This window comes from Lupinus angustifolius, unplaced genomic scaffold (assembly GCF_001865875.1).
Source record: "Lupinus angustifolius cultivar Tanjil unplaced genomic scaffold, LupAngTanjil_v1.0 Scaffold_230, whole genome shotgun sequence".
NCBI lineage: Eukaryota > Viridiplantae > Streptophyta > Magnoliopsida > Fabales > Fabaceae > Lupinus > Lupinus angustifolius.
The window spans coordinates 787,248-798,483 of NW_017727100.1; the positions used below are offsets into that span (position 1 = coordinate 787,248).

An 11,236-nucleotide genomic window follows, 5' to 3' on the forward strand; every position below is an offset into this window, starting at 1 on the left:
TTACGCAAATTTATATCCAAAATGAGCATTGCTTAAAATTAGCAAATCATAAATAATTTAATCAAAATATAAATCAAATCAATTAATTATCATAATCAAATGAAATGACTTTAGTATTTTGATTATTACATCATATTAAAGAGAAATTCAATCCAAAAACACAATAAAAAATCAAATAACAAAATTAATTGTGGATGACAATTATTTAGTTTTTATATAACAGAGCAAAATACATTCAAAGTCAATCATGCCTAACAATTTTGTTTTCTAAAATATAACTATCAATTAATATTACTCAATTAATACATTCAAAGACATTAATGAGTAAATATTACTCAATTAATATTTCACAAATTTATTAGTTATAATTATGCAAATTTATATTACATTTTTGTAACTGGTCCATAAATTCAAACAAAATAAAATTTAAACGGAATTAAATATTAATATTCCACAAATTTATTAGTTATAGAGTAGAATATAAATGAAATTAAATTATCTTCGGTGATTATGACTGATATGATGATCGCATTTACTATGATTAATTAGATAAAATATAAATGTTCAACAATAAAAAATAGAATGAGAAAAAATTATAGATAAAAATGAATGAAAAAATCAATAAAAATGCACTTTTAACAATATATTTACAAAAGAAGAACAAATCTACAATGATAAAGATTGAGTAGCGACATAAATAAGCCATCATATTAGGTTAATAAATGAAAAAATCAATAAAAATGCACTTTAAACAACATAATTATAAAATAAGAACAAATCTACAATGATGAAGATTTAGTAGCGGAATACAGAAGTCATCATATCAGGTTTAAATGAAATGAAGATCGACGAATGAAACATTAGATGATAGACATGTGAGAGAAGAATGGAGAAATATGAAATGAAAGAGAGAGAGAAGATGTAGATATAAAATGACAATGGATGGAGAAGTAATTCACATGTGAAAATAGATTCAATTCCATTTATTGTGAGATATAATTTCTTCATAAAATAATAAACAAATGAGCCCATTAATAATTAGAATTAATTTGTACAATGTAAAAAAAAGAAGATACAATGTTGAAAGGTAGATATGATTAACATAGACATGTTTTGGAGGATATGTTTTGATTGAGAGATTGACACATGTCATGAATGACTTGAGATATGAACATATGTCATGGCGGACTTGAGAGATTGACACATGTCATGATGGACCCTTTTTTGTTATATAGGTAATAGACTCTTCTTACTTTTGACTAGATTAAATCGTTTATCTTTTTGATAATGTCAAAAGGGGGAGAAAGGTTGCTTTGTTTTTTATGTGATTTGCAGGTTGTAAATAAAAATTCAGCTTCCATTGTCCAACTATGCACTTTAACTTTGAAATTCACAACCATGTCTTCATTCTATAACCATCACCAAGCTATGCATCAAAACAAGATTTGGTGTGGAGTTTGTTATCATAAAAAATGGGAAGATTGAACGTGCAAGTGTCAAAGTGTTGCACTATTAAATTGCCTATGTTTTGATGAAGACAAGGATTCATGAAAAGCTTGAAGATGACTCAACAAATCAGCATGTCATGCACAATAAAAAATCAAATAACAAAATTAATTGTGGATGACAATTATTTAGTTTTTATATAACAGAGCAAAATACATTCAAAGTCAATCATGCCTAACAATTTTGTTTTCTAAAATATAACTATCAATTAATATTACTCAATTAATACATTCAAAGACATTAATGAGTAAATATTACTCAATTAATATTTCACAAATTTATTAGTTATAATTATGCAAATTTATATTACATTTTTGTAACTGGTCCATAAATTCAAACAAAATAAAATTTAAACGGAATTAAATATTAATATTCCACAAATTTATTAGTTATAGAGTAGAATATAAATGAAATTAAATTATCTTCGGTGATTATGACTGATATGATGATCGCATTTACTATGATTAATTAGATAAAATATAAATGTTCAACAATAAAAAATAGAATGAGAAAAAATTATAGATAAAAATGAATGAAAAAATCAATAAAAATGCACTTTTAACAATATATTTACAAAAGAAGAACAAATCTACAATGATAAAGATTGAGTAGCGACATAAATAAGCCATCATATTAGGTTAATAAATGAAAAAATCAATAAAAATGCACTTTAAACAACATAATTATAAAATAAGAACAAATCTACAATGATGAAGATTTAGTAGCGGAATACAGAAGTCATCATATCAGGTTTAAATGAAATGAAGATCGACGAATGAAACATTAGATGATAGACATGTGAGAGAAGAATGGAGAAATATGAAATGAAAGAGAGAGAGAAGATGTAGATATAAAATGACAATGGATGGAGAAGTAATTCACATGTGAAAATAGATTCAATTCCATTTATTGTGAGATATAATTTCTTCATAAAATAATAAACAAATGAGCCCATTAATAATTAGAATTAATTTGTACAATGTAAAAAAAAGAAGATACAATGTTGAAAGGTAGATATGATTAACATAGACATGTTTTGGAGGATATGTTTTGATTGAGAGATTGACACATGTCATGAATGACTTGAGATATGAACATATGTCATGGCGGACTTGAGAGATTGACACATGTCATGATGGACCCTTTTTTGTTATATAGGTAATAGACTCTTCTTACTTTTGACTAGATTAAATCGTTTATCTTTTTGATAATGTCAAAAGGGGGAGAAAGGTTGCTTTGTTTTTTATGTGATTTGCAGGTTGTAAATAAAAATTCAGCTTCCATTGTCCAACTATGCACTTTAACTTTGAAATTCACAACCATGTCTTCATTCTATAACCATCACCAAGCTATGCATCAAAACAAGATTTGGTGTGGAGTTTGTTATCATAAAAAATGGGAAGATTGAACGTGCAAGTGTCAAAGTGTTGCACTATTAAATTGCCTATGTTTTGATGAAGACAAGGATTCATGAAAAGCTTGAAGATGACTCAACAAATCAGCATGTCATGGACTCAAAGATCTCATATCTAGACTAAGTCTTAAAAGAGTCATTTTTAGAGTCATACATATGTGTCTTAGATATTGAGTCTAGATTAGGTAAACCTAGGTGCAAGTCTCACAAGTCTTAAAAATAATCAAATCATTTACATGAGACATACCATCTAGATTATTATATCTTCATGCGTAAATCATACATGGTATTTGTGCATCATAGGCATAATATATTGGTAAAACATGTATAGGTGATAAGCATAACATATAGGTAGTTTACCATTTTATTATTTAACTAAAAAATATGTCAGTTAGTCGATGAAGTAATGAGTTAAATAAGGGCACTTAATCGATTAAAATGACACTTAATTGATTAACTGGGTATGAGAAAGCTTTTCTATATAAACTGTGTTTTTAGGTCTTGCATCATACATCATATCATTCATTTTAGAATTGCTAAGTTGCATATTTTTCGTGTTCATTTGTCTCATTTTAGGCTGAGAGAAATGCATAGTGAGATAGTGAGAGATAATATCATGTTTAGGGTTTAATTGTGATATAATTGCATGTGATTAATGTGTTAACATTTGCTATATTCTTTTACATGATTCTTGCATTACTTTAGAAGAATTCTAGGATAGAAATTCTCTGTTTTCACACATCAATTAACTCATACACATTCATGCTTACTTGTGAGTCTTGTATTGGTTTTTTTAGCTGAGATTTAATTGTGATATTTTGAGCTATAATGTGCTTGATAATACTCTGTTTTTTGTAATGTTTTTAGTGTTGTAATAAGGGAAATCGTCTCTTGGTGTCGTACCACCAAAGAGACTTAGTGAGTCTTCACCAAGACTTAGAGGTCTTGAGTGTAGTGGCAAGAGGACTTAGAGGTCTTCACCAAGACTTAGTGAGTCTTCACCAAGACTTGGATTCAAGAAGGGAGCATCTAAGTTTGTGTATTGGAAGTGTGCATGTAAAAATATATTTGTTTCAATATTAGTGAAGAAAATCTCTCAAGATCAGAAGGGGAGGCCTGGATGTAGTGGCAAGTGGACCCACAAACGAACCAGGATAAAATTCTTTGTTGCAGGCTCTTTCTATCCTTAATCTCTTTAATTTCAAGTTGTAATTATTGCCTAATTGTAGCTCATAATTTTGGATACTGTAATATTGCCATACCGAGTTTAATTTGTTCAAGTATATTTTCTGTATCTGTATCTAATTATCGGTGAATGGCTGAGCAATAAGCCACTTCACAAGTTTGCTATTTTCAGTGAGTTAATCGATTAGGACAGAGTGTTAATCGATTAACTAGGACTTTTTCCCGAATAGGGCTTCGATGCAAAAAGCGGTAATTGGTAACCGCGACACCTATTCAACCCCTTCTAGGTGTGTTTCGTCGAGTGATACCTAACACAAGTTAACTTCAGTAATTGTAGTTTAGTTGGTATTAATGTTGAGTCCATTCACATTGACAGAATGGCCAATTTCTTAATTGTAAACAGCATCAATGGCCCCTCAATTATCTCGGAATCCCCAGTGGAATTAATCATCGCCGAAGAGAAACTAGGAAGCCTCTAATAACGACGATGGAGAAAAAGCTTTCAGGTTGGAAAATAAAGCTTCTTTCTTTTAGAGGTAGAATCGTTCTCCTAACTTTTGTATTGAGTGATCTACCCATCTACTTGCATTCTTTTTATAAGCTCCGAAGGAGTATGATTAACAATGTTAAACAAATTCAAAGATTCTTGTGGGGGAGCGGGGACTATGGAGAACAAAAAGAAAATATTTCTTGCGTTAAATGGGAAGTGGTCTGTATGGATAGAAGTAGGGGTGGATTGGGAGTAAGAGATTTTGCATACTTCAACATAGCTCTCTTAGGCAAATGGAAATCGAGAGCATCAGTTGAGGGGGATTCTCTTTCGGTTAGAGTGTTAGTGTCTAAATATGGTCCCTTGTCTAGTGGTGTGATTAACAACATAGAACCTAAGAGAGTTTATAAGAAATCTTTATGGCGGGGAGATCTTACACAAATTGAGAATGAGAGAAGGGTTTAACAAGGTTGGTTTTCAAACGACATAAGAAAGGTACTAGGAAATGGGGAACAAACTATATTTGGGAGGGTAATAGGATATGTGAAAGGCTGCTGAAACATAGATTTGAGAGTTTATTTAATAGAAGCAATGATATGTATGTCCTTATTTGCCAATTGAGTCAATGGGTTATGGAAGACTAGGAATGGCAACTGAGTTGGAGGAGAAAGCCTTTTGAATGAGAGAAACTATTTGTTTTTCAGAATTTAAATCGTTAATCAGTCTTCGAGGTACCAAACCTGATGTCAAAGACCATTGGAGTTAGAAATATGATATGACAGGTAGGTACATAGTCAAATTAGCATATCAAACTATACATCAATAGTCTGATTGCGGAGATGAAGATAGACAATTGTTCGAGATGCTATGGAGTTCAAGGGCCCCCTTGTAGACTTCACCCCTCGCTTGGAGAATAATGCTGGAAATTAAAAACTTCCTTGTACATGGAACCTTGCTAAAAGAGGAGTTATGATCTTTGGAAATCTGAATTGCTCTGAGTATAACAACTACCAAGAAGATGTCAACCATCTATTTTTCTCCTGCATTTTTGCCTACAGAATTTGGCAAAGCATTTACAATTGGTTGGGCTTTCAATTGGTTTTGCCATCTTATGGAAAAACATATCTCCTACAACACTCTCTACTTGTTAAAGGAAAGAAATTGAGGAACTGGTTTTCATTGATATGGATGGTTGGAGTTTGGTCTTTATGGACAATGAGGAATTCAATCGTCTTAAACAAAACTACAGTTAGCATGGAGAACTTAGTGGACAACATTAAACTGAAGTCTTAGCTTTGGACTAAATGTAGAGGTGGTGTGAATTGCATGTATTGATTCGAATGGATTTTAAATCTAGTGTCATGCATATTCTGCTACTATAGGTAGCTGGTTTGCCTACAGATCAAGTAAAAGGTTGGCTTTGACAGTCTCCCTATGCTTTTGGTTGTTGGTCTTTAGTGTATTGTTCATTAGAAAATAGGACATGTTAAGTACGAATGAGCTAGCATACATTACCACTAATATTGCAATAGTGTCATGTTGTTATGTAAATTCCTACTCTTTTTTTGCTCTGTTGGAACTCTTGTAATTTTGTTGTAGTAGTTCTCTTGCTACAACTATTGAATGCATTTTACTTATAAAAAAATGGACATTATTTTTTAGTGGCAATTGATAATTGTTGAGTAAAAATAGTCATAACCATATTTTTTTTTTGTTTGGCATTAGCTATATTATTAAGTGTTGAAAGTCATATTGTCTATGTAATTCTAGAACTATTTCGAGAATGCAATGATTATTAGATACAATGAGCTAAATTATGTTATTATGGGAATGTCTTAGTTGATAGTTTACTTATATAATTTTTTAAAGTATCACAAAATGTTTTTAAGATGTTTCCTTCTGCAATGTCTACTGAGTATATTACTAGTTCTTCTTCTGTTTTTGACAGACTAGCATTTTTTATTTGAGGGGTATCATTTAAAATATGACAACAAAAAAATATATTCATTCTTAATATTGAGAAAAGTTTTCTTGATTTTTTATAGAATGATATCCCACTGTGTCCGAAAAACATAAATATTTAAAGAGGATAAAATTACAAAGAAATTAAGGTTATGGAATAAGAATAATTTTTTATCTAAGAATTTTTTTCTCAATGAAATATGTGATTAACAATATGATTATTACAGTACTTAAAAGATAACCAAAGATGTGTGGGATGCAACGAAAAAATTATAATAATACTAAGAAACAATAAAAATTATTTCTAAATTGGACACTTATGATAAGATAGTTGATACTCGTAGAAAATGTGTTAGTAAATTATTGGTTTTCGAAGCATGCTAAACAGGACGACACATATGTTGAGAGATTTGTCAGTTTTATACAAGGTTTCCACTCTTCTTCTCTTGGAATATAAAAAAAAATTATTTCCACTTTCTTACTTCCTTTACCACAAAAAGATGTCAAAATAATGCAAAGAAAATTATTGAAAATTAAGATTAATTTTGGAACAAAAGTAGAATTTCATACTAGATTCTACTTCTTTTGGTGCAAAGATGCTTCACTATTTTGATGAATATGATAGATTGTCCTTTGGTTAATTATAGCATATTGAATTTTGGGGAAACTTTAACACAAAAGATAACAAGTTACCTTAAGAACCAAAATAGTCTAAAAAAAGAAGAGAATTAGGAGAGAAGTGGGAGAGAAACACATAAGAAAACATCCAAAACTACAACACTGCACAATCAGACAAAATTATGTGTAATGGACACCAATAAACTGTTCAGAAGTTCAAAAAGTAAAATCAACTTTTAACAAAACGGATTGACATGTTCCACTAATCAAATTTATTGCAAATATAAAGTCTAATAAATAAGCGCTAGAAATGAGTCAAATGGCATATCACATTTTTTCCACATCCAACCACAATTTCTTCTCATGCTAACTTCTTATCTATTGCATCTTAATTTAAAAAGCAAATCTAATTATTGAATAGCGGATCACATCAAATGAGATCATGGCTTGATTATTATGTAATCAAATTATCATACTTTATGCCTCAGAAAATTTTCAATGTCAGTTATAAATTGAGAAAGTGCCCTTGTAGAGGACCCATCTTCCTTTAGTGCACTAAGAGCAACATATTTTAGCTCTTCAATTCTCTGGCTTATCCCATGTCCTTCTTCACCCAACATTAGTTCTTTTATCACCTCAGCAATTTCCTTCTTTTCAGCTATGTCATTGTCATTAAATTTAGGTCTTAGTGCCACTTTAAGGCCCTTAGTTAACAAAACTGCATTCATTCTCTGCTCAGCAAACAATGGCCAAGTTATCATTGGAACTCCTAGCACAATGCTCTCAAGTGTTGAATTCCAACCACAATGTGTTAGTCATCCTCATCCTCATCCTCATCCTCATCCTCATCCTCATCCTCATCCTCATCCTCATCCTCATCTTCTTCCTCATCCTCATCCTCTTCCTCTTCCTCATCCTCATCCTCATCCCCATTCACGTCCTCATCCTATCCTTATCCTCATCCTCCTCCTCATCCCATCCTAATCCTCATTCTCGTCCTCATCCTATCCTGATCATCTTCCTCATACTCATCCTCCTCCTCATCCTATCCTCATCCTCATTCTCGTCCTCATCCTATCATCATCCTCATCCTCTTCCTCTTCCTCATCCTATCCTCTTCCTCATTCTCGTCCTTATCATATCCTCATCCTATCCTCTTCCTCATTCTCGTCCTCATTAATTTTAACCAAGGTAGAAACCCTCTCACCCTCTATTTCAGAGAAGCTATTAACCAAGAAACCATGAGCAAGAGAGAACCTCTTACAACGTTCTAGAATCAACTCATAAGAAAGACTAGATCGATCTTGAAGATGCTCAGGAAGATCATTGCCATGGATTGGTAAACAACCTGGAATATGAATAGCTTCTTTGTAATCTTTGTATTCACATGAAACTTCCTCATGCAAAGTTGGCAAATGCAAGAACAGTGAAAGTGTCATAGCAGAAGGAGGGAAGTATATATATGATAACAAGTTAAACTCTTTTGCTATTTCTAGTGTTTCATTTGCAAAAGGGTCAGCAATAAGAGCAACTAAAGGGTTGTTACTTGAGCACAAAGATTGCAAAGCATGGTGAAAAGAGGGCAAAGATTGAGACACTGCATGACTGATTTGCAGTGATAAGGGAACACCTTTTGGTAGGTCTTGTTTGTTTATAGGAGGAAGAAAAATGTAGTCTATGTTTGGAGGAAGAGATTGAAGAAAAGTGATTGTGGCTTGAGGTGGTGAATCAATTGTGGTGAAGATACATGTGACATGAAAGTTGTGGTGAAAGTGGACAAGTCTTTTGCAGAATTCAACTATGGAAGCTTGATGGCTGAAGGCAGGGATTGAAACAACTGCTATATGAGTTATTTTGGTCTCCATTGAATATGTTTGATGGAATAGATAAATGAGGTTAATTATATAGGGAAGTGTTGAACTTTAGAAGATTAAATTTCGCTTTTGCGAGGTCATCTAAATACGCCAACATTGACTCAAAATTTGGCTGCAACATTAATTTAATTTATTGGGATGATTGAAGTCTCACATTTATTAGTATTTGAATGGAGTAGAGAAGTTATTGTTATATGTTAACATCAATTATAAACATTAATTAGAATCCTACACAATCTGCAGATTGTACTTATATTATTCTTATTCTTTAAAATTATTTTGGCAGTCTTGAGGATGTTGGTAAAATTGACAGAACTCCATAACAAATCTGTTATTTATTTTCTTCTATTTATACTATGTAGTTTAGTTGATTACTATTTATTAACTCTACCCAGCGATCACTTCCAAACAATTATCGTTATAACATATCATCTTGAAGAAAGTTCACGGTGTTATATTTTTATGTACTATTTATTACTTTTTACTCACTGGCTCCCTTTTAAAGCTTTGATTATCTCTTTTCTGTTGTTGTTTTCAATAGGATTATTAATTATGTAATAATATTAAATGACGGTAATATACTAATTTATAATTGTTTTAAAATTAAGAAAGCCACCATGATTAGTATAATTTAAATAAAAAATTGTTTTGAATGAAAAAAACAACATTGATATTGTGTAAATTTTATATATTGTAATTGTATTATTCATTACTTATGTTTTATTATCATTGATTTTTAAAAAATAATATAAATAAATAATTGACAGTGAATTAGATTTCTAAATTCAGATCTCTTTTTGAACAGTAGAAGATAAATTACTTTATTTAGGTTGCTACATATTTCAAGAAGATTGGGATTTGTCCCAAATTGAGCACAGTTCTCCTGTCCTTTCTCTTAAATCCCGTGAAGGACAATGAAACTTCTTGCAACAAAATTGTAACGTGTTCCTCTGCGTTAAAAATGACATTATTTTTTTTATTGACGCTTTTCACATCTTCACCCTTGGCCTACATTTATTAAATATCTGAAATTTACTTAGACCGCTTTTAAATACTTCTAGCAATTTTGTCTTAAATCTTTATATGAAAATTTAAAAATATGAAAAGTTTGGAGAAAGAGTAATTAAATTGTGATATATTTCGTGTAATTAGTTTGTACTGCTTTATTTTAAAGTTCTTAACTTTATAAACCTAAGCTAGATGCTACTTTTTTCAATTACCACCATGCTAGAGAAGGTGTGACATGTTTTAGATGAATCAAAAACGAAATATGAGGGACTAAATTATGTTGGAAAAGTGATGCAACTATTAATGAGATATTACTCTAATAGTGTAAGATCTAGTTAAATAAAAAAAAGTAGAGGTTTGATTTCGTAAAATGACACTAGTTGAAAAAGACAATCATATATCCCAAAAGAAATTTATTCTTACATATAGCATGAGAAAATATCTTTAGCAATCCCAGAAGAAGAAATGCAACTTAAGCACAACCATCATACAAAAATCTATAAATATTTACTCTCAATTTAAATCTTTCCTCATATTTATATTAAATACTATTTGTTATATTATACATAGATATACTTTATATATAGTGTCGTGCGTTCGTGTCCTGTAACTTGGACAAATGGACAATATCTTTGTCACCGTGTTGTATGATACTTGATTTGAATTCAGTGTTTCATAGCTTTTCTGGTATTCTATTTTTTTTCTTTGTAGACACATTTATTTGAGTAAGAACCAAATAAAATAAAGGGCTCATTTGATCTGGGCATGTCTTAGGGTTTTACTTTTGCTAAGTGAGCTGTTACTTTTTATTTCGAATAATGTCTAATGTTCCGAACTAATCAACGTTGGAATAAATAATTCATTTCGAGAATACCCATTAGCAAATTCTCATGTCAACAATAGGTATTAAACTCATGCCTTTTTGCTATAAGTCAATCACTTATCAGTTAGATAAACTATTTTACGAGAAAAAAAAAGAGTCAATGATATTTAATATTATTGTCTCTTTAAAAATGTAATATAAATAAATTATAGATGATATATTAATAGTGTATAAATCTTATAAATAAATTATAGATGATATATTAATAGTATATAAATCTTTATACTAATAGTAAATTGATATTACAATTATATTATTTAATATTGGCCACTTTAATATACAATTGAACGTGACAC

At 30.6% G+C, this 11,236-nt stretch overlaps 1 protein-coding gene across 1 annotated transcript; it reads right to left on the reverse strand.

The window, feature by feature from the left end:
• Positions 1-7,603: 7,603 nt before the first annotated feature.
• LOC109340685 (hydroquinone glucosyltransferase-like) lies at positions 7,604-9,079 on the reverse strand. The gene is made up of 2 exons (XM_019578401.1): positions 8,357-9,079; positions 7,604-7,984 (listed from the first exon to the last, which is right to left on the reverse strand). Exons 1-2 carry the CDS (start codon positions 9,038-9,040, stop codon positions 7,646-7,648), a joined length of 1,023 nt encoding a protein of 340 aa, XP_019433946.1. The 5' UTR covers positions 9,041-9,079; the 3' UTR covers positions 7,604-7,645.
• Between the last annotated feature and the right edge of the window lie 2,157 nt (positions 9,080-11,236).